Source organism: Rhinichthys klamathensis, unplaced genomic scaffold (genome assembly GCF_029890125.1).
Source record: "Rhinichthys klamathensis goyatoka isolate OS25496 unplaced genomic scaffold, OSU_Roscu_1.1 h1tg000225l_1, whole genome shotgun sequence".
NCBI lineage: Eukaryota > Metazoa > Chordata > Actinopteri > Cypriniformes > Leuciscidae > Rhinichthys > Rhinichthys klamathensis.
In genome coordinates, this window is record NW_026606749.1 from 2295838 (window position 1) to 2319761 (window position 23924).

Here is a 23924-nt window from a genome sequence, read left to right on the forward strand (position 1 = left end):
TTCGTCGGGCCACCGATCTGTCTCTCAGGGCTACTAAGGAGACCGCCAGAGCAATTGGGCGGTCTATGGCAGCCCTTGTAGCTACTGAGAGGCATCTTTGGTTAAATTTGGCCGAAATAAAAGAAAAAGATCGGGCTTTTTTATTAGATGCTCCGCTTGAGCCTTCTGGTCTCTTCGGCGACGCAGTCAATGCGGTCGTCGAGAGATTTCAAGAGTCAAAGAAGCAAGCGGAGGCATTTAAAAAGTTTCTCCCTCGCCGTGTCCAGCCCCCTGGGGCTGCTGGGCGTGAGCAGCCCCAGCCGTCGAGCTCCTCATATCTTGCGCAACAAAAAGAGAGTGTTTCGTCTCGTGCACCTCCACATAAACACTGGAAACAGACGCAACACTCTCAGTCGAAGTCTTCTAAGTCGAAGCCGGATCTGAGGACCGTTCTTCAGGCGAAGAAGACTTCAGCTCATAAAAGGAGGTCCTGACGTCAATGGCGTCAGACCTGTGAGGACGGCCCCGACCGAAGTAGAGCGGTGTACACCTCAGAATACGGTGCCCGTTCCACTTCGGGGTCCTCACGGGACCGTTCTGCCAACCCCGCCACCCTTGGTGCTTCGGGGCGCAGCGGTCTCCAGCGAGTCGCTGATGCTATGCTGCGGCACTGCATCGGTTTCGCGCCCTCTGAGGGGGGTTTTAGAGCAGCCAGTTCAGGTAGTTCCTGCCATTATGTTTCAGGCTCCAGAACTGGCTGTCTCGTTAACACCAGAGACCAGCCTCGAGAGGCTGGTTCCCTTAGTAGATTTTCTGGCAGCGTGGAAGCTACTGCCAAATATTTCTCGTTGGGTCCTGCAGATTGTAGAGAAAGGATACAGAATCCAGTTCGGTTCTCGTCCTCCTCGCTACAACGGGGTGTTGCTCACAGTAGTGCATCCCGAGCAGGCTCTGGTAATGGAGCAAGAGGTAAAGGCCCTGTTAGCAAAGGAAGCTATAGAACAGGTGTACTCACCCGACAGAGAGTCGGGTTTTTACAGCCGTTATTTCATTGTTCCGAAAAAGGATGGCGGGTTGCGTCCCATTTTAGATCTTCGTCTGTTGAATCGTTCAGTACAGAAACTCAAGTTCAAGATGCTGACACTCAAACAGATCGTGACTCAAATCAGATCCGAGGACTGGTTTGTCACGATAGATCTGAAGGACGCCTACTTCCATGTCTCCATCCTCCCTCAGCACAGGAAGTTCCTAAGGTTTTCTTTCGGGGGCAAAGAATACCAGTATCGGGTACTTCCTTTCGGTCTAGCTCTATCACCCCGCACGTTCACGAAATGCGTAGATGCAGCTTTAGCCCCACTCAGGCTTCAGGGCATACGTATTCTGAACTACATGGACGACTGGCTGATTCTAGCGGAATCAGAGCAGTTGGCGGTTCGGCACCGAAGTGTCGTTCTCGCTCATATGCAGATGTTGGGGTTGAGGCTCAATGCCAAGAAGAGTGTTCTTTCTCCAGTACAGAGAACCACTTTCCTTGGTGTGGTATGGGATTCAGTGACGATGCGGGCCACTCTATCGCCCGTTCGTGTAGCTGTTATCCTGGCAGCCACAGAAGAGCTGAGGCTAGGCCAGTCACGCACTGTAAAACAGTTCGAGAGACTGTTGGGTCTCTTGGCAGCAGCGTCCAACGTGATACCTTTTGGCCTGCTGTACATGAGACCTTTGCAGTGGTGGCTCAGGACCAGAGGGTTCTCCCCGAGGGGAAACCCACTTCGTATGATCAAGATCACGCGGCGGTGCCTTCGTGCCTTGGTTATATGGAGGAAACACTGGTTCTTAACCCAGGGTCCGGTGTTGGGAGCTCTTTGCCATCGAGTTGCGATCTCGACAGATGCTTCCATCACCGGCTGGGGAGCGGTAATGGAAGGCCGCTCGGTTCATGGTCGGTGGAGGGGTCATCATCTTTCTTGGCACATAAATTGCCTGGAGATGATGGCTGTCTTCAATGCGTTGAAGCAATTCCTCCCAGACCTGAGGGGCCATCATGTGCTCGTCCGTACAGACAACACATCGGTGGTCTCTTATCTGAACCGTCAGGGGGGTCTGCGGTCGCGTCCGCTTTGCAAGCTGGCGCACCAGATCCTCCTGTGGTCTCTGGGGAAGGTACTCTCCCTGAGGGCAGTGTATATTCCTGGGGACCAGAATATTGGGGCAGACATCCTGTCGAGGCAGGAGCTGAGGCCAGTGGACTGGAGACTCCACCCCGAGGCGGTGGAGAAAATTTGGGAGTTTTACGGCCAAGCAGAGGTGGATCTGTTTGCGTCTCAGCATACGACGCACTGTCCACTTTGGTTCTCCCTTACTCACCCAGCCCCCCTGGGGCTGGATGCTATGGTGCAGACGTGGCCGAGGCTACGTCTGTACGCATTTCCCCCTGTTGCTCTGCTCCCAGGAGTTCTGGAGCAAGTCCGCCAGTACGGTATAAGCCTACTGCTAGTAGCACCACGCTGGCCGAGTCGGATCTGGTTTGCGGACCTGATCCATCTCCTAGACGGTCCTCCCTTGGAGATCCCGATCAGGAGAGACCTTCTGTCTCAGGCCGGGGGCACAATATTTCACCCCCGACCAGAGATTTGGAATCTGTGGGTTTGGCCTCTGAGGGGGCCCAACTCATAGAGAGTGGTCTCTCAACTGAGGTTGTTGAGACCATTCTAAGCTCCAGAGCTCCAGCTACTAGGAAACTATATGCGCTGAAATGGAAAGTTTTTTCTGTATGGTGTCACCGACATCAGTGGGATCCGGTTAACTGTTCTGTGAACACAGTACTCGAGTTCTTGCAGGAGCGCTTTACGTCAGGTTTATGTCCTTCCACACTTAAGGTTTACGTGGCGGCCATTGCGGCTTACCACGCCCTGGTGGGGGGTACATCGTTGGGTCGAGACCCCCTGATTACACGTTTCCTTCGTGGCACATTGAGGCTGAGGCCTGCATCTCGCACTAGGGTGCCAGCTTGGGATTTGGCAATAGTACTAGAAGGCCTGTCTAGGGCTCCATTCGAGCCCTTAGATTCGGTTTCAGAGAAATTTCTTCAGATTCAGATTCAGATTCAGATTCAACTTTATTTGTCATTATGCAAAGTACAAGTACAGAGCTAACGAAATGCAGTTAGCATCTGACCAGAAATGCAAGACTACAGTGTTTAATATACATAAAAGTGCAGAATAAAATAATAAAATAAAGCTATGATTTACAGAATGTACAGTGGAATTGCTATTTACAGTACTAAGCAGAATATGTACAGAATATGAGTAGAATGCAAAAGTTCTCAGTCTGTACAAAATATGAGTAGTGTAAATACATGTGTGTAAAGTACTGTGACCAGTGCAGTAATAGTTAGATTGGTGGTGTGGCATTCAGAAGTGTCACAGCCACGGGGAAAAAGCTCTTCCTGAGCCTACTGGTGCGAGAGCGTAGGCTCCTGTAACGCCTGCCGGATGGAAGGAGAGTAAAAAGTCCATTGTTAGGGTGAGAGACATCCTTGATGATGTTTCTTGCCCTTCCCAGGCAACGCTTAAGATAAATGTTCTCAATGGCAGGTAACTGGGTGCCGGTGATCCGTTGAGCAGTCTTCACCACCCGCTGGAGTGCTTTGCGGTCAGATGCGGAGCAATTGCTGTACCATACTGAGATGCAGTTCGTGAGTATGCTCTCAATGGTACAGCGGTAGAATTCCACAAGGATCCTCGGACTCAGGTGAACTTTCTTAAGGCTCCGTAAGAAATAAAGGCGCTGCTGTGCCTTTTTGACTAGGGTGGAGGTGTTATGGGACCATGTGAGGTCATCTGAAATGTGGGTGCCAAGGAACTTGAAGCTCGACACACGCTCCACCACAACTCCATTAATGTAGATGGGTGTGTGTGCATGACTCCTAGTCCGCCTGAAATCAACAATGATCTCCTTTGTCTTCTGGGTGTTTAGTTCCAGATTGTTGACGGCACACCACACAGCCAGTTGCTGCACCTCATCCCTGTAGGCTGATTCATCGTCATCCTTGATCAGACCTACCACCGTGGTGTCATCTGCGAATTTGATTATGGTGTTAGAGCCATAAGCATGAACGCAGTCATGGGTGAAGAGGGAATACAGGAGGGGGCTCAGTACGCAACCCTGTGGCACGCCGGTGTTCAGGGTGATGATGGAGGAGGAAAGGTTATCTAACTTAACAGTCTGAGGTCTGTTAGTCAGAAAATCTAAAATCCAATTACAGATGGGTGTGCTGATTCCAAGCTGGCTGAGCTTGGAGATCAGCTTGGAGGGGATTACCGTATTAAATGCAGAACTAAAATCAATGAACAGCATTCTGATGTGTGTGTTTTGTCTGTCCAGGTGGGTGAGGGCAGAGTGAAGTGCCATTGAGATAGCATCCTCTGTTGACCTATTGTGGCGATAGGCAAACTGGAATGGGTCTAGTGTAACAGGGAGACAGGATTTCAAGTGGGATGCAACCAGTTTCTCGAAGCACTTGGCAATAATGGAGGTGAGTGCAACCGGACGGAAGTCATTAGGGACCGAGGCAGTGGAATGTTTCGGTACTGGCACCACGGTGGAGGTTTTGAAAATAGTGGGGACCGTTGTTTGGGCCAAGGACAGATTGAAAATGTCCGTTAAGACCTCAGCCAGCTGCTCCGCACAGGCTTTGAGCACACGACCAGGTATTCCATCAGGGCCAGCTGCTTTCCGTGCGTTCACCTTACGCAAAGTAGAGTAAACATCTGAAGTGGAGAGTGTGAGAGGCAGTTCACTGATTTGATGCTCAGCTTTGAGTGAGATCTCCTTATTATTTTGATCAAAACGAGCATAAAAGTGATTGAGCTCGTCTGGGAGAGAGGCAGAGCTGGAGGGGAGCACCGAGTTAGATGGTTTGTAGTCTGTGAGAATTTGAATGCCTTGCCACATACGCCTAGGGTCTGAAGACTTAAAGTGTTCTTCAATCTTCTGTTTATGTATGAATTTTGCCTGACAAATACCCTTCCTCAGGTTGGCTCTGGCTGAGCTGTAGGCCATCCGGTCTCCAGCCCTGAAGGCTGCATCTCTTGCTTTGAGCAGGAGGCGAACCTCTCTGTTAATCCAGGGCTTCTGATTGGGGAAAATTTTTATTTTTTTGTGTGTGGTTACTCTGCCCACACATCTGTTGATGTGTTCCAGGACAGAGTTGGTGTAAGTGTCAATATTGATCTGAGAGTTTGTGGTGGCCTGTGCAGCAAACTCACTCCAGTCTGTGTGCTGGAATTGGTGTTGAAGAGTAGAGTCTGAACCTTCCAGCCAGATTTTAACAGTCCTTATTGTAGGTTTCACACGTTTGATGACCGGGGTATACTTGGGGAGTAGGAACAAGGAGAGGTGATCAGACTGACCAAGGTGGGGGAGGGGTGTGACTTTGTAGGCATTAATCACATTAGTATAAACGTGGTCCAATGTTTTTGTCCCCTTGTAGTACAGGAGACATTTTGATTAAATTTAGGGAGAACAGATCTTAAAGTGCAATGATTGAAGTCCCCAGCAACAATAAAGGCTCCATCCGGGTGCAAGGTTTGTAATTTGCTAATAGCCGCACAAAGTTCTTTCATAGCCACGTTAGCCTTAGCGTCCGGAGGTACATAAACTGCAGCAGCAACAATGCAAGTAAACTCACGTGGTAGATAAAAAGGCCTACACCTTATAATCAGGAATTCCAGATCAGCAGAACAATGGGTATCAACAATGACAGAGTCTTTACACCATGATTTGTTCACATAAATGCATACTCCACCACCCTTGTTTTTACCAGAGGTTGCTGCTACTCTGTCAGCCCTGAAGAAGGAGCGACCATCCATATGCACCACACTGTTTGGGACAGCGTTGCAGAGCCATGTTTCAGTAAAAAACATAATATTGCAGTCCATAAGCCATTTCTGTGTGAGGGTCCAGATCTTTAGTTCATCCATCTTGTTCATCAGAGACCGCACATTGGAAAGGAAGATGCTGGGCAGAGCTGGTCGATGTGGGTTTAGCCTTAGCTTAGCACGCAGCCCTCCACGCTTTCCCCGTCTCTGTTTACGGTCTCGTCGCCGACGCCGAGCACTTCCGGTCGGTGCGAGTGATTGTCTGGTGTGCTTGTCCGCGGTAATCTCAGTAGCTCCAGCGGGAGTTCGCTGAAGTCGAAAGGGTGATCTAAAACTATGTTGGAACACCGTTTGTTGATGTCCAAAAGTGACTGTTTACTATATCTGTAGTTCGCATAACTGAGTCGCGTGAACACAAATGAAATAACCAGGTAAATCAACACTATTTTCCGAAATCTGGTAAGACGCTGAGCCTCGCGATGTGATCGCGCCGCCGCCATTTCCGCCTACATAGAACATGCCTTAGCATGCTTCTTACCCTTAAGACTATCTTTCTGCTAGCTATTTCGTCCCTTAAGAGAGTTGGAGACCTTCAGGCCCTTTCGGTGTCCCCCACTTGCCTTGAGTTTGCACCGGGGATGGTCAAGGCATTCTTATATCCAAAACAGGGATACGTCCCTAAGGTGCCGACCTTGATTCCGAGGCCTATCGTGCTGCAGGCTTTCTGTCCTCCTCCTTTTACATCTGCGGACCAGGAAAGGCTGAACCTCTTGTGTCCAGTGCGAGCACTGGATACTTATGTTCATCGGACATCGTCTATGAGGAAGTCCGACCAGTTATTTATTTGCTTTGGATCACCTAAGAAGGGTCTTCCTGCTTCTAAACAGACGGTTAGTAAATGGATAGTTGAGGCTATTTCACTTGCATACGAGTACTCTGACCAGCCGTGTCCTTTGGTGGTCAGAGCTCACTCTACGAGGGGTATGGCGGCCTCTAAAGCCTTATTATTTGGAGTTTCTCTTCAAGACGTATGTGATGCGGCAGGCTGGTCCTCACCGCTCACATTCGTCAGGTTTTACAGTTTGGACCTGGATGCTGCCCCAGGTTCTCAGGTGCTTAGTGCTTAGTTCCAACAGACTAACACTCAGGTACTTGGAATTCTGGCGTTTTGGGTATTCTCGTTCCCAAAGCGTCGATGACGCATCGCGAGTTCCCTCGAAAGGGAACGTATCAGGTTACGACTGTAACCATAGTTCCCTGAGAAGGGGAACGAGACGATGCGTCACCCGGCCATACTTCCTGCATCCCTGTGATCGGCTTGCTTCGACTTTTTGAAGCTAATGCCGCGTTTCACCGGATGTGGTCTTATGCCTTCCTGGTCATGACGTCACCCGCCCGTGTTCTTTCCATTGGACTAGTTGACATTGATGCTCAGACGCATTCACGCTGGGGGCGTTCCCAAAGCGTCGATGACGTATCGTCTCGTTCCCCTTCTCAGGGAACTATGGTTACAGTCGTAACCTGAGACGTTTCCCTCAGACCCGTGGTGTAAAACACCAACATAAAACAAGACAAGTATTAAAAATAAATAAGATACAATATGTACAATAAAATCATCTTGGCACATGATCATTTAAATATGTTTACATTGTAGTGCAAACAGTGTGCAAAAGAGAGAGCAGCAGTTTTAATAGTGTCTGGCGCATTGTGTGATTAGGTGTGTGTGTGTGTGTTAGGGGGTGGGAAATACTGTATGCTGTAATACTGTAAAGTTGCTTGCATGCTTTAAAACAATCAATTGTATAAGTGCTATATACATAAACATAACTTGATTGCAGATCTCATGCAAATATCCACATGATCAGATGCTTTCTTAACTGCTGTTTTCTCACAGTCACTTTTGTTGTATGTTTATTGTATTATTGAGTGGAACGCTCGCAAAACATACTATATTCACATACTCATCTAATTGACGCTCTCATCAGACAACACTGGGATGTGGAGCGTAAGCAGATCGTAATTGTATGAAAGAGATTGTTCAAATTCATACGAATTAGCCACCAATTTGGCGAAACGTATGTATGTTGCGCTAAAAATGGCTGTGCTCGCTCTTACGTTAAAAATAGGTGGGCAGAGAAAAGATACGCTGTCAATTCAATAAAATGAATATTTTCCAGATACTATTTTAATAATTGCATTGACATTCACTACTGCAACAATATCAAAGTGAATTATTTTAATTTGCAATAAACATGTTATCGGGGTCATCGGATGCCCATTTTCCACAAGTTGGTATAATTCTTTGGGTCTTCATGTAAAGTTTGTAACATACTTTGGTTAAAATTCCTCAATGGTTGTGTAAAACAACACCCTTTTTACCTCCTCAGAAACAGCTCTGTTTCGGTGCATGTCTCTTTAAATGATAATGAGCAACTGCTCCCACCCCTCTCTTCCGTGGGGCGTGTCGACACAAGACACATAAAGTGCTGCCAAAGCCCGTCTACGGAAAGCCTGGCCAACCCCTATTAAGTCCTATTGTACCGAATTTTGGTTGTAGTTCCATCAGAGTTCCACTGGGGGCGATCGTCCGAGTGCAAAATGAATGGGAGTCTATGGAGCTAGACGGCTAAATTTGTCTCTTTCACCCGATTGCCGTTGAGAAATCTCAGATTTGATTGTAGGTTTTGCAAGTTCAACATGGGTTATAGGACGAAAGTTGAATGAAGGAGTACTTATATCTTTTTGATTTCTTACAGGTTGAGTTGTTGTTGCCCATAACACACTAGCATTCTGCTAATGGACGCTGATTGGTCAGGGAAGGACTGATTACGACCAGAGACACCGCTTGATGGCATCTGAAGCGGGACCAATGTTAAGGTAGACTTAACTCTTCTAGCACATGTATTTATGTGTCAGCTGTGTTGTTGATGCCTAGAGAGAAAAGAAAGTGCACAGCGTGAAAGCATAGACATAATAAATAGGCGGCCAATAGGGCGGCAATTGTTGAAAAAGCGTTTTCTGTGATTGACCCGATTTTAGCAATAACAAATATAACTGATGGATCCTTTATCTATGGTAATACGATATGGTACAACTACAGTGCAATGCAAATAGTAAATATAAGATAAAGTGAGAAGTACCCTAATAGTAAATAGTTTAGTCAATAAAATAAACAAACAGTATACAGCAAATAAAATACTAATGAAAAGGCTATATAAAATAAAATGACACAACCCTGTCTATTTTTGTTCAATTTCAGTTTTATTGATCAGTAATAGCCATTACAACAGTATAAGTAGCCTAAAAGGTATAAGAAGTTATACAAGACAATAAATAAAGTAAACGATTCAGACAAACATACAGCAGGATATATCCTGTATTGTTATTGTATACAACGTTAAAATAGCCTAAATATTAAGTTATTAAACTTCACTTTGCCCTCAGCCAAAACGATTTGCCAGGGAACAAATTATAGATTAATGAGACCAAAGATCGAATTATATCTCATGTTTAACCACTACTAGAGACATCAGAGCCAGCGGCAAACGTCAGAAGCACTAGCCGAGGTAAGGCTGTTCTCGGCGGGGTGCAGAGCGCTGAGCGCCCGGTGAACGCCTGGATCTCACTTCTCCGAAAACGTCAGATCAAATTTTTAAATAGGCGCTATCTTTATAAATAAACCACAGATTTGAGCTTTAAACAACTACATTGTCGACTGAAAAACTATTAAAACTACATTTCGTGACACAATAACAGTATTATTTTTAAATTTCGCGGGCTTTCTCCTCTGAACGTTACTATAACTAATTACATCATGACTACAACCAGAAACAAATGTTCAGTCTTGTTTGTGAAGGTAATTCCTCGAGACCCGTTTTAAATTGTGTGGCGATTTGTACAGCCCCAAGCAGCACACGAAATTTTTTCTCAATTCCCGGTATGGGAAAGTTGCCCTCCGCATTATGGCGGCGCCGTTGACGTACGCTCCAGCGGCCTGTCTGTGCGCGAAAGCACCAAAGTGACTGAAGGATTGCCGTAAAGCAGTATCTCTGGTCGTACGATGTGTATGACGTCATTGACATTTTAAAAGACTTTTTAAAGCAAATAAGTGACTCAAAAAAATCTAACACCCAGTAATGTGTCATTTCTTTGCATCTCCTTTCGAATACAACATTCAAATTACTAGACAAAAAATTATATCCTAAGAAAAGTGGATTTTGAGGGGTATAGCTCCATAGACCTCCATTCATTCTGCACTCGTCCTATGAGCGCCCTCATATGGAACCCGAGTGGAACTGCAACCAGTTCAGAACCCGGAAGTTTAATGAGAGTGGGAGTTCTCCCCATATTAGACATTCTCTGGTGCTGCCTTGGTGGACACAACAAATGGCTTAGAGCTATATGCTAATATGGGAAATATGCTAATACGGGACAGTCTGTCAGTGGTCGTGGGCGGAGCATGAGCAATATGACATCATATTGCTCGGAAAATCCAAACGGCTTGATTATTGAGTGTTCAGACTTTTTAGGATAAAAAAAAAAAGGAGTGAATGGATTTTTTTCATTGTATGGTGGTTGTGTCCACACACTGCAAAGACACATTTATGGCGCTTTTCCACTGCATGGAACGGTACGGTTCGGTTCGGTACGGCACGCTTTGGCGCTTTTCCACTGCATGGTACAGTACGGCTCGGTTCGGTACGGCTCACTTATGGCGCATTTCCACTGCATGGTACGGTACGGTACGGCTCGCTTTAAATGGTACCTGCTCTGTTGAGGTTCCAAGCGTACCGTACCGATACTAAATGTGACGTGAAAACACTACAGATCACTGATTGGTCAGACAGACAGAATCGTCACTATCAGCGTCATTGTATTTGCGACACGAGACACTAAACCCACTAGATTTAAAAAGCCAGTAGACAACAGCCACCGCTGTAGCACCTGTTTTAAAACTACTTGCTTGACTTGCTTGAAGAAAAAAGAAAGAAAGAAAACTTCCATAAAAAAAGAAATGGCTGAATCGTGGTCAGTGGACGAAGTGCAGAAGTTCGTCTCGTTGGTTGCCGAGGAGCGGATAAACTAACGGTCCGACTATAATTCCACCCACTTTGAAGCGGTACTAACTGCAGTGGAAAAGCAAACCGAGCTAAAGCGAGCCGCGCCGTGCCGTGCCGTGCCGAGTCGTACCAGCAGTGGAAAAGCGAAGCGAGCCGAACCGTTTCGCGCCGAGCCGAACCGTACTGAGCCGTACCAGCAGTGGAAAAGCGCCATTATATGCAAACACCATATAAAAGTGAATTTTGCATCCGATGATCCCTTTAACATACTATATTTTTTAGATTAAAAAATCATTGTAGATTAAAATATCTAGCAGTCCTCACAAGGGGATCACAATATGTTGGGTTTCTAGGCATCAAAAGTTTGAAAACTCCTGTCGTAGAGGGGACCCCTCTAGATGGCCTGGGGACAATGTCAACAACAATCAACAGTCCTGTATTAGGAGAGTAAATCAGTTACAACGTTGATTCAGGTTGAAACTTTGAAATATTTCTACTTTTGTAACAGTGTGTTGATTAGATGAACCTTTCAAGTGTTTCCTCACAGTGTAGAAGCACACCTGCCATCTAAATGATCGTTTGTGGTAATCGGCATTGTTCCAACATACAGACATTAGGTTGAAACAACCCTTTAATATTCTTGAGTCCTCGTGCGATCGCTGATATCTTGAATCTCGACGAATCTCGGTAACTATGTGTGTATGAGTGATGAGCGCCCGGGGCTGCAGGTGACCTCGCGTGACAGGTTGAGTGAAGGGGCCGGTGAGGGCCTGTCATCTCCTGTTCACTCACTCAGTGTCTGAAGCAGCCAGGCAGAACTCTGCACAACACCTGCTGACACTCACGCTGGCCCGGTGCCTTCATGTCATACACACTACCGTCAGGATGCACTCGTAAGGTTACACGCCTCTTATACTATGCGCCCGCTGCCAGCATGTCACACTTGTGTCCCACACAGTATCTCTCTGAAGATCTTAGAACGCATTTATCAAGACTCCAACTAGCTATAATGTTCGTTTGCATATATCTCCCTGTGTTTTGTTCTAGGAAACACGTACTCTACGCGATTACGCAGACGTGAATGCCTGCAGAAGTAATGATAGAATTCCCTTAAAAAGTAAAGAGCCATTCAACCAAACTTTAAAGTATTTTTTTATGGAAAATGTTCCTACCACCTGATAGATATCACGGAAGACAATGACCTTTTTGCCCACTTAATTTCACTGAAATTTCACTAATGTGACTGAACCTTAAAGGTGCTGTATGTAATTTCTGACTGTACTAAAGCATAAAAATACCATAATATGTTTGGAGATATTTAACAAACATGCTGTTCACATACATACTCGTTTCTCTGAAAAACAATCCTACAGACAGTTATTTTACTTTGAAATGTGAGTTCCATGTCGAAATTTCTGTTTTTATTTTGGTCTTTGTGATTCTGCACATTGCCAATTTATCCAATAGTATTTCAACACCCTGGGTTGCCAGTTGGTGTAAAACACAGCATATTGCAGCCATGGAAGCCAGCAAACAAACTGGGTCAGAGATTGCAGATTCTATACCTGACCTAAAAATCCTCTTTGAACATAGAGCATATTAAAATGTGGATACATTAACTCATCAACTTACAGTGTGTAAGTCTCCTCATTGTGCTTGTTCCTGTTGCGTGTTCTCAATCTGGTTACCCGCTTGACCGAGGAATCTAAAGAGGAGGGGGAAGTTTCACATGTCAGTCACTTTGAGTGTTGAAATTTACATCAGTGGTTTAGTTTTGTTGAAGCTAGTGAAATGGCTAACATCATGACATCTTTTATGGTCTGATACATCGTGTTGCCATTGACAATAGTGAATATTAGGAAATATACTGCAGAATGACCAATCAGAATTGAAGGTGAACTAATCCAGCCAGATGGTATAAATGGAAAAATCTCGTAATCACTTGTGTGAATTTCTCGCGTGAATTTATGTGAGAAAACTTTTTTTTCCTGCTGTTGGTTGGGACCAGCGCCGTCGCTCCCACCACGCGCTGTGCGTAGGGCATCAGTGCTGAGGGGGCACTAAAAATAGCCTAATGAAAAATAAATCATCATAGTCAATAGTCATAATAATTATAATGGCGATATTATTTCAGTATAGAAATATTATTAGGCACTTTTTAGGCATGTATATAACAAAACAGGTGGAACAAGAGTATTGCATTGCTCTAGAAAGTAACGATGGTGCCCCCCCCTCCCCGCCAAAAAGTTAAACTGGCAATAACAAACGTTTATCATAAAGAAATTATGCTTAGGGCACCAAAATGGCTAGCAGCAGCACTGGTTGGGACTGTCTCTCGACCCGATGTCTTGCTCCTCGTCAGCATTGTGTTGTGCAGTATGCGCACTGCTATGACAAGACAACTGATTACAAGAAACTTTGTTGAGTAGTGTGAGCACTTACAGTCATGTAGCGTGAGCTTGCTCTTAGTCATGTGGGTTCGCCCTGTTGACCAACAGAAAGAGGCATGGTTTGAAAGTATGAGCTGTGCTTCATTGCTAAAGTACTGACAATCCAAATTTTGCCTGAAAAATCTAGGAGAAATTTGTCATGTGACTACATTCTAAGAGATTACAGAATGCAACAATGTGGAAAATCTAACCAGCGTAGCTTGTGTTCATGTATCTGCGTTGAATATTACTCTTTCTCCCAGTTGTCTGTCTTTTAGATTCCCATCTTAGATTTGTGAAGCCAGCAAACTAGGGAAGATTATCATGGTGACACCCACTGAGTTGGAAGTGTAGGGGATGTGCCCCTACATCCCACTTCAATGAAGTCTCTTCCTCAGCTGAGGAGAGAGATTAATCGCTTGTGTTCGATTTTGTGCATTAAATCACTCTTTTAGCCAGCGAGATCTCCACAATTCCCTATCTTATCATATTATTCCTCTTGTTCAAGTTCACTTCCAGATCTAAATCCTGCATGTGAGCCCTATAAAGTTGGAGGCCATATTCCAGTGTGGTTTCCACATCTTAAGAACGAAAAAAGAAAAAGAAAATTGGGACTCGTCTCACGCATCCAAGCAGGAAGTATTAGTCAAAGTACCGTGTGTTGCCAACCCAGAGGGAGTGAGCCCCAGCACTCTTTCTTTGGACAGGCTCCCGTAGCCCCGAGCCAAACGCTTTTCCCTCCCTCCTCTCTTCCTCACATGCGGTGACATTGGGAGGCCACATTGTTGGCGGTGTCCCAGGTGTGAGGAGGAGACGCATTCCTGGGATGGCCATCGGCTCTGCCGGGGCAGGAACGCCCAACCGCCCCCCTCTCCCGCACTTTCCCGCCCCACTCAGACAAACAGTCTAAAAACTGTGACTTATGTAACGAAACACCAGCCAGCTGAGAGAGAGGAAGGAGGATTTGTTGAAATTAAAAATGTCAGAGAACTATCCAATGATGAGGGAAACTTGAGGACACATCAGGAAGGAAGAGAAAAGAATGAAAAAAAACAACAACAATGCTAAACACTTGCTACAAGACTAAAATTTCTCTTATCCCAGCTCAATATGCAGAGATAACTATTAGTAATAGATTTATTTCACTGATAAGTGTAAACACTGCACCGCTGCAGTGTTTTAAAAACATTAATCTGTTCGGGAATCCTGACCAGCCTGATATTGCAGCATTGGCTCAAACCAATGGCATGAGTTTGGGTCGTGTTTTTTTGTTTGTCTGACCAGTGGCAGACAGGGGGAAACTGTTTGGAAACTTTAGAAAAAGTCAATATTTTTGCAATTCCAATTGGTGATAGTGGTGCAGAAAACAGGCACTTCAGCTTTAAATATTTATGTTACGTATGTTACATTTTATGTTAATTTTTATGGCATCATTAACAAATAAAACCCACAAAGACACCCTGATGGTTTTAGAGTACCAAAAGATTGTAATAGCTTAAATAGGCTGCTATAATAACGTTATATAATTTAATGGCATATATCGTTAGGAATTGGCCTATGGCTAAGCCACACCCCCAAACACGATGAGCCAATCAGTGCGCATAGCTAACCCAATACACTCGGACATTCTCTGCTTCCACGTCCATTGAAATGCATTGCAGTTAGTCAGTTTTCATTCGTTGTTATATGTTTTTTCTTGTCATTTTAAGTTTAAAATGGTCAAACGGTGTGCATGGGGTACATGCAACTCCGACACTCGGTATCCCGAGAGGCTGGGCGACGGTGTGTATTTTTTTACCCTTTCCCAAACATCTCAACCGAGATAAGTAACGTTATCTGCTCTGGATTAAGTTATGCGGTATAACGTTAGACCACAACACCAACTAAACGTGGATAAATTAAACAAGAATTAAACAAGGATGTCTACATCTGTTCCAAGTCAACAACATATTTGAACGTTATCTTTAACATCTCTAACGTAACGTTAGCTTAAAACGTTAACATTAGCTTCTAGCTGCGTTGTACACCATGTCACTTAGCTTCATTAACGTATCTGTAAATAACCGAGATAACAAATGTTAGCAATGTTGTGCTGAAAGATTCATGTAAATACTGCAGTGCATGAAAAATGCTGATCCTCTATCTTGTTGTCTGAGATGGTGATGGCAACGAGATGCGGTTTATCACGTTTACACTGTGACCTGTAAATTTTTGCCTGGAGCTGAAGATCGGCCTTCTAAACAATAAAATTATTAATATAACCCTCCAATGCATAGTTAATATATAGTCTTTCTGTCTCCAAAAATCATCAATTGCCTCCTGTGAAATGTCTCCTACTGTGACAGCTGCCATAGCGCCTGTCACCGAATGTTGACTGTTTGTCCGAGACTCCGAGTGAGTGGAGGGGGCGTGGCTTAGCCATAGGTCAATTACAAAACTTACTTAGTTCACCCAAAAATTTTAATCTAATTACTCACCCTCATGTCGTTCCAAACCCAAAGACATTGTTCATCATTGTTCATCTTCGGAACTAAAAATCTTTTTAATGAAATCTGAGAGCTTTCTGTCCCTCCATTGACATTCTATCCAACTACCACTTTCAAGACACAGAAAGGTAGTAAAGACATCAGGTGACATTTCAGATCTTCTTCATCATAAAATTGTATTATCTGCATTCTTTTTAAAGCCATGTCAGTCTAAACTTCTGATTATACACATCCGAAGCACGCGCACAGAAAGCTGGATGTCAGACAGCGCGTCTCATGTGTATTAAACTACGTTCTTTTCACGGCGCTCAAACTGTCAAATACACAGAAGGTAATGTCGAAAACACACAAAATTCATATAAATACCGTCTGTTATGTCTATGAACGTAAACAGCAAGTAAATAAATCACATATGTATAATTGATCTGTTTTCTTAAAGTGAAAGCAGCATAATATACAGTTCCTACTGCTATATATGCTGTTAATATGAATCAAACAACAAAAGAAAAACAGAACATCACTCATTGCTCTTGATTGAATAATCTTAGTAGCTTGAATACATTTCTTACTTGAATGCTGCTGTTAAATGCTGTGGCGAGGAGATAAACATGGCGGACTGTACAGTTCACTCAGGCGGGGGTCTATGGGAATAGGGTAGAGTCCGTCAGCAGTTGTGGGCGGGGCCTGTGCAATGTGACATCATATATGCTAAAATCTGCAAACAGCTTATTCTGAGACACCGCTTATGACATGGGGACTAAAAAAAAAGGACTGGGTGGATTTATACCATTATGGGGTGGTTGTGTACACACTGCTGACACACATTTTTGTTCAAACTGTTAATGTAAAAAAATAAAACAAACTTTAATGGAACCATCAATGCCAATAAAAAAAACGTAATTTTTAAGTGTAGGCCTATACGTGACTCAGGTACCTCGTTCAATGTAAATCTGTGGGAATTGAGATATCTTTAGCACAAAATACACACCAAAGGGACTGAAGGTTTGTTCAAATGACTAATCCAAAGAATGAGCAATAGAAGTACTGATGCTTGCCCCAGCAAACAGCAATTAGAAAAGTACAAAAGGGAATGTGACAGACACAAATAGAGATAGAGAACAGAAAGTGGGGTTAGGGACAATGCAGTCATACATCTAGCTGTAAATCATTTTAAGCACATTTATTTAATGCCCTAGTTTTGCTTCCCTATGACAGACCCCTTAGTGCAAAGCACGCTGGTTTCAGCACAGTGTAATCTCACTGACAGAGCTCTGATGTGAATGCTTGAGGCCCGGTTCAAACCCAACAGCAATTGCATGTTTACTTCCTTTAATTTGCTGTCAAAGATATTCTCTATCACCTCAGCGAGTGTGTGCGCAAGTGTCAGTATAGTGAGATAGAAACTAAACAGTTGAGAAGAGCCATAAGATGGAAGATCTGGGTTGCAGATATACAGCTCCTAGCTGAGATCACAGGTTGTGTACTGTACAGTATGTGTGGTCTACAGGTTTCAACTTTAGTCTTTAAAAAAGCACATTTTAACATAAGAAAGATTTTTTTTTTCCAAGAATCTCAGTTTATATATATATATATTTATTTCAGTCCTGGGTCTGTAGCCTGATAGGTTTGTTCTCTGAAGAATTCGGCCTCAGGGCAAACCGTTCCAATTCCATGTATCTTTCGACAGTTATGAAATAAAGAAGCTTTGAAATGGTCCCTTGCATAATTATTCAAATATTTCACCAGCCATATATCTTCAATGTTGACAGAAACAGGGTCATGTCAAGAGGAAAGGAATTACATGTAAGCCTGATTTGACTAACACTAACATTATGAAAGTAAGAACAAAGGGGATGATCTCTTATTATCAGCAATTTAAAAATGCTTTTTCAAATGCATATCTAAAATGTATACTGTCTTGTACACATTGTACTTTTATTATGTATATTTTTATGTAGTATTCTACATAAAAAAAATAAACAACAAAGCACTAAATTATTTAACACTCAGGACTAGATGGAATTCACAGATGCCTTTGGAATCACTAATTCAATGATTTTTTTTTTTTTTTTTATCAGGTTTTCACAGTGCTTTGAACAGTTATGGTTACTTATTGTTGTCTCTCCATGTCAAGAAAGGATGGAAGTATCTATCCTTGAAAATCATCATTTCACCTGTAGACTGTGTACAACTGAGCTGAGAGTACTATACGCTCTAAGCATTGTGAAATTTTGAACTAAAAGATTTACATGCGGAGGGGTTTTGCAGGACTTTGTGAATGATGTTCCTTCTGAAATATTGCAGAGCTTTACTGTGGAGTTCTGCAGGTGCAGATTCCGTGTGGGCCTGCTAATAAGCTTAGATCAATTGTAGTGAGGGAGGATCAAGTCTAAGCTTCTTTACCACACGAAAAAAAAGGAGTTTAACATTTAAGTAACTAAATCACAATTACAAATGAAGCTGCGAAGGTGGGTCACATTAGATTAGCCACCTTAGCCAATTAGCAGTATGCGTCAGCTACAAAATAAATGTCTGACGTGTTCCAGAGAGGCCAGATTGAAGGTGCATCAGTCAAAAGCTACAAAATTAGTATAAAAAAAAAATGATTACACCTCTCTAACAAGATTCCAGAAAGGTCTTCTGAATACTGAACATTAGGACATTGACATCTTTAGGACATTTGCTTTTTCTTTAGAGACAGTGGAGAGTAAAAGGAAGTATGTAAATCAGAAAGAGAATGAGATTGAAACCTCCATCTCCCACACGAGCATGGGCTTAATGTGTCAGTCTATGCACTAACCACTAGGCCACAGGGAGATGGAGCCAGCTTTTCAGTCAGTTTTTCTCAGGGGAGTTTTATTTTTTTAGTATAAAACATACTAGATTAAAGGGATTGTTCACACAAAAATAAAAATTCTTTCATTAATGTCTCACCCTCAGGTCGTTCCAAACACGTAAAACTTTCGGAGCACAAATGAAGATCTTTTTTGATCTGAATGAGCTTTCTATACCTCCATACTATGCAACTACCATTTTGACGCTTCAAAAAGTTCATAAAGGGATCGTAAAACTAATCCATATAAATTGAGCTGTTTAGTCCAAATTTTTCTGAGGAGACACGATCGCTTTATGTGATGAATATATTTAATTAATTAATTCATCAACTCACACATCAATTATGATAAACGGAAGCTCAAGCATGTCCGCTTGACGTGCGAGAACCAATGAGGTTCATTCTTGTGTTACGCAGCACGTTTGAGCTTTAATCTCTCCATCATATAAAGCAATCAAGTCTCTTCAGAAAATTTTGACAAAACCACTCAAGTCATATGGATTTATTTTACAATCTCTTTGTGAACATTGTGAAGCGTCAAAGCTTCAGTTTTGAGTGAACTAACCCTTTAAGCCTTGAACCATTGAACATTTCTGCCATTATTGGCCTGGAAAAAAGAAGAAAAAAAGATACAATTAATTTATCACCAATCTTTTTTTACCTTTTATGAAAACTTGCCCAAATAACTGCCAGTAAAACAATTTTGCAACACACACACACACACACAAAAAAAAAAAAAGAAATGGGAGAAAAAAAAGTATTGACATTTATGAAATTAGCCCTTATCCTGAGAAAGCAGGCTTCTATTTAAACATTGATTGCAAAGTTGGCTTTTTCTGAATTAATATATATATATATATATATATATATATATATATATATATATATATATATCACAACTGCAATAAAAAAAATAAAATAGAATGGATAGAATTTACACATATTGTAATTTTTTTTTTTTTTAGGTGTTTTAAATATACACACAAAACCACAGCGAGATAAAACTGATATTTGTGTAATTGGAATGTTAACAGTAAATCTTAGGCTATAGCGTTTGTGACAACTAGCCCCGGTCTCCTGTATGTCACAGCATAGGGTCTAATGTTTTTGCCCCGCAGGCTCTTTCACAGCAAAGACAAATACACCATTAAATCTGTTAAACTGGCTCAAGCTCAGTGTTTTCATTCCATACTGTAGGAGTCACACCACATTCCTGTTACAACTTCATTGTGGTGCATAAAAATCTCCTTTCCAAAACCACAGACCCATGTGTTATGAATTAAACCTCTGTTTGTTCTCATTTACAACATTTCTCTCTCTTATCCCTACCTTCCTTTGCATGTACCTCTCGCTCACGCTCTCTTTTCCACATTTTGTGTTGTAAAAGCAGCATTTAATCACGATGAAAGCATTCCACTACAAAGCATTGGAGGATTAGGTTGCCATTGACGACCAGCTGTCAATGGCCCACCGTTACGTCACCGTTGGGGGATTTTCCACCCGAAAAGGGGGTTACGGCTTTTATACGTGCAGATTGTTACCGCCCACCTGTGCCACAGGACAGCCAATGATCGTAAAGCAGCGTCTGTAGGCGGGCGGTGATTGGTGGAGCGCGTCTGCGAGCCCCTCCTGCCTGTCAGATTCAATAGAATCTGATACGCGCGCTCTGGCTCGCGGCGTGGGCGGAATCCCCTCGGTCAATTTATCAGCGATTCACACACGAACTGTACACTGAATGTCACACTCACTCGTGTCCCGCCCACCGCACTTGCTCATAGACAAGAGAAACGCCTGCCAAGAGCCATCATATCCAGAAGAAATACACCCCTCCTCAAATTTTTTTTTGGCGCTTCAGTGTCTCTCATGGATAATGTAATGTTGGGGTGGAGATTATCTACTGACATGCATCCATGAATAGCTGCTCCCGACTGTTTTTCATGGGAACCCATCATGTGGGCAGTAAAGCCGTGTTAAATGCACGCACGGTCAGTGCAGGTCTCGCGCATGGCAGTGTGAGCGCGGGGATTTCATGCACTCTGGTCACATATCCCTCCGCCTGTCAAAGCAACAGGTTGCATTGGCATATCCGAAAATGAACACTGAGAAAAAAAATACAGACAAATAAATACAATTATAAATAAATGCCAGTCCAAATGCATTGCAATTTCGTTTTTTCTTCTTCTTAAAACACCTTTCAATCTTTTGAGATAGGGTAAGCAGCTTGAACATTATGGATTCATTCAGGCTCACTATCCAATGACGAATGACTATTGCATTGTTACTTCTGACAAATGACTTTTTTTTTTTTGCCACTGATATCTTTTACACAGATCTGAGATCTCCATATAATTCAACTATTCACTTTCAACTTGTATTTGTTATTTGTTACAGATTTAATACTATTGATTTATCCTTGTTTATAGTTAATTTATTATCTATTCCAATGTCCCCATTTGTATTGTAATTTTTTTAAGTAGGCTACAATCAACTTGGTTGTTTAAGTCATTTCAATTTACATTAGCCTACATTAAACTGACTTAAAAAAATAGTTGAATATTATATGACTTATAAAAAAGTTGAACATTGGTTAACTTACTTTGATGAGTTAAAGCAATGTAAAAATATATGTTGCATAACTTATTGATCATATTCATATCATATCATATTTTTACAGTGTATAGTTATAACTGAACCTGTTTATAGACAGTAGGTAATGTGTATTTGGGTCTAGCAACATTTTTGTTAATCTTGTAAGATTTTTAATGTAAGTATAGGCTATTGAATTAAAAATGCACATAGTGTATATTTATAATATAGCCTAATTATAGTTGAAATATGATTACTTAGCTACAATTTTTTTTTAAGTAGTTCGTTTTAAAGTATAGGCTGGATGTTTTGACTTCACTTGCCATAAGAGATGGACGTGCAAGGAAATTCTGCAAATGTAAATCTTTCTAAAGAGGCATGAATGTTGTATGGTTGAAGATGCGCGTCCCCCGGATAAACCTGTTCTGGAGGGAGTGACTTGATTCAAGCGCCGTCCAATTATCTGATAGCAGCATTTATCCGCCGCTACAGCCCCGTCTAGTCATCCGAAAACAGGCGTGAACCGATGTGGAAGGAATGTTCGTCTGAATGTTTTATCTAACGAAAAGGAAAGAAAAAAGAAAACGTGTGGAGACATTTATTATCGGGAAAAGACGCGGCTGAATTGTGCCGCTCCATTCACGCGACCCTATTTTTAGGGCGCTCTCGCCGTGTCTACTATCAGTAATAGTGACTGCGCTCGCGTGAGAGACCGCTTACAAATCTGCAGAGAGAGAAAAAAGGGGACGGGAGAGCTCCAGACAAACGGAAACTGTGGCCAGACTCCAGAGGAAGTCAATTGATTTCGCCCTTCTTGATGAGATAGATTTACAAGCTTTGCCCAGCGTGTCTGTCAGACCGTCTGTCAAAGCAATCAACAGTTGGTGCGAGCTTGCGATTAAAGGGACTTTGCATGCACGAGACGCTTCAGTGATGGGTGTGTGATTTCAGCACCTCAGTCATATGGACACCCGCTTGCGTGTGACTGAATTGTTCAGTAATATGGAAGACAGACTGTTGCATATCGTGATGCATTGGATGCTTTTGCGTGTTTAGTACATTACAGCAGACTAGAGACACAAGAATGAGCAGTCTATTCACGGCTCCCGGTGCTTTTGCTTTTATTCACGTATTGCATTTCGTGTAAAAAGACTACAGACAGAGAGATCACACACAGTCCATCTTTACTGGATTTAAGGGTGCATTGTTGTTTTCCCCTTGACCTTGCCTTTCGAGGCGCAAAAGAAGCATGTTAATGATGGAGAGCAGCGGGATAGACGCGCATCAGGTTGAACTGGACGCCGACTATGAGCCGCACTGCCGCCCGAGGTCGTGCACCTGGCCACTGCCGTGTCCGGAGGAGGAGAGCCGAGCGCTGCCAGTGAAAGTGGAGCCGCGCAACGTGCCGGCGTGCCGGAGCGGAGGGGCGCCGACGGAGTTCAAGCATCCAGCCGGCGCCCCTGCCCCTATCGCGGCCGCCCCTGCGTGCATGTCCGGCGCCGCGCTGGATGTGGCCGGCCAGCTGCGCAAATCCAAGTCGTCGCGACGGAACGCATGGGGCAACCAGTCATACGCGGATCTGATCACGCGTGCCATTGAGAGCACCCCCGAGAAAAGGCTCACCTTATCGCAAATCTATGACTGGATGGTGCGATTTGTGCCCTATTTCAAGGATAAAGGAGACAGCAATAGCTCAGCCGGCTGGAAGGTACAGTACCCACCTGATCATATAAGTCATATGAATTGCATGTTCTGCGCTCGTTATGTAGTTATCTCGCATTATACAAAAGGCTGTTCGCTTATGTCAGATATAGGTATGCGTTTGACACGTTGTGGTGAAGGGGAAATATCTGCTTCTTTTGTAACAATCATTCATTTTAAACGTTTTCAGTTGGGGAGGTGAGCAGACGGAGTAGAGTTCAATGAGTTCATTGCTCTTACACTATTTAAATCGAACATTTTGGCTGTTTATGACGAAACAATGGCGTTTATGACGCATTAAGTTTGATTATGACGCCGTCATCGGCATGAGCTGGAGAGCGCGGGCCGCGCTCGTAAGTCAGGTCACCTGGGGGACACGGACGGGTCCGGTCAGCTTCCTCGCGCGTCGGCCACGCATGCACGCAAGCACGCCTGTCTGTCTGCTCTGAGATCTCCAGCACGCACCCTCCTCCTCCTCCTCCTCTTCACCCCCTCCCTCCCTCCCTCCCTCTGCTGTCTCTTCTTCAGCCCTGACATCCATCCAAAAGACTATGGGAAATAAAATAGGCGGTGTAAAATTGTAATTAAAACATTACATAATCGAAAAGGGTTATTTAGTGAAGCAAATGCAACCGCATAATTGCACCACATTTGTTGGCAAAAGAATAAACCATGCTGAATGTTTCAGCTGTTCATTTTTTTTGTCATATGGTTGTGTCAAAGGTTTTAATTAGATCAGATTGGATATTTTGAAGTATGCGCATGCTCTCACTATATACATGCTTCATGCAGAACCCAAGGGACCTCTGTCTGTCTGTCCGTCTCTCTTTTTCCCTCAGCACCAACATCTAACTTTGAAAATGATAGTCAGAGCTGAATTTGAACTCGGTTTCTCCCTGTGGTTTGTGGCTTTCTGGCAAACATTTTAGATCACCGAGATCATATCACAAAACATCCAAAGGCAGACAATT

General features: G+C 43.4%; 1 protein-coding gene across 1 annotated transcript in view; it reads left to right on the plus strand.

The window, feature by feature from the left end:
* Positions 1-21677: 21677 nt before the first annotated feature.
* foxo6b (forkhead box O6 b) overlaps positions 21678-23924 on the plus strand; it is a 30719-nt gene continuing 28472 nt past the window's right edge. Inside the window, exon 1 of the mRNA XM_056264862.1 lies at positions 21678-22960. Within this exon, the coding sequence (XP_056120837.1) occupies positions 22502-22960 (459 nt within the window). The 5' untranslated portion in view covers positions 21678-22501. The remainder of the gene's footprint in view (positions 22961-23924) is intronic.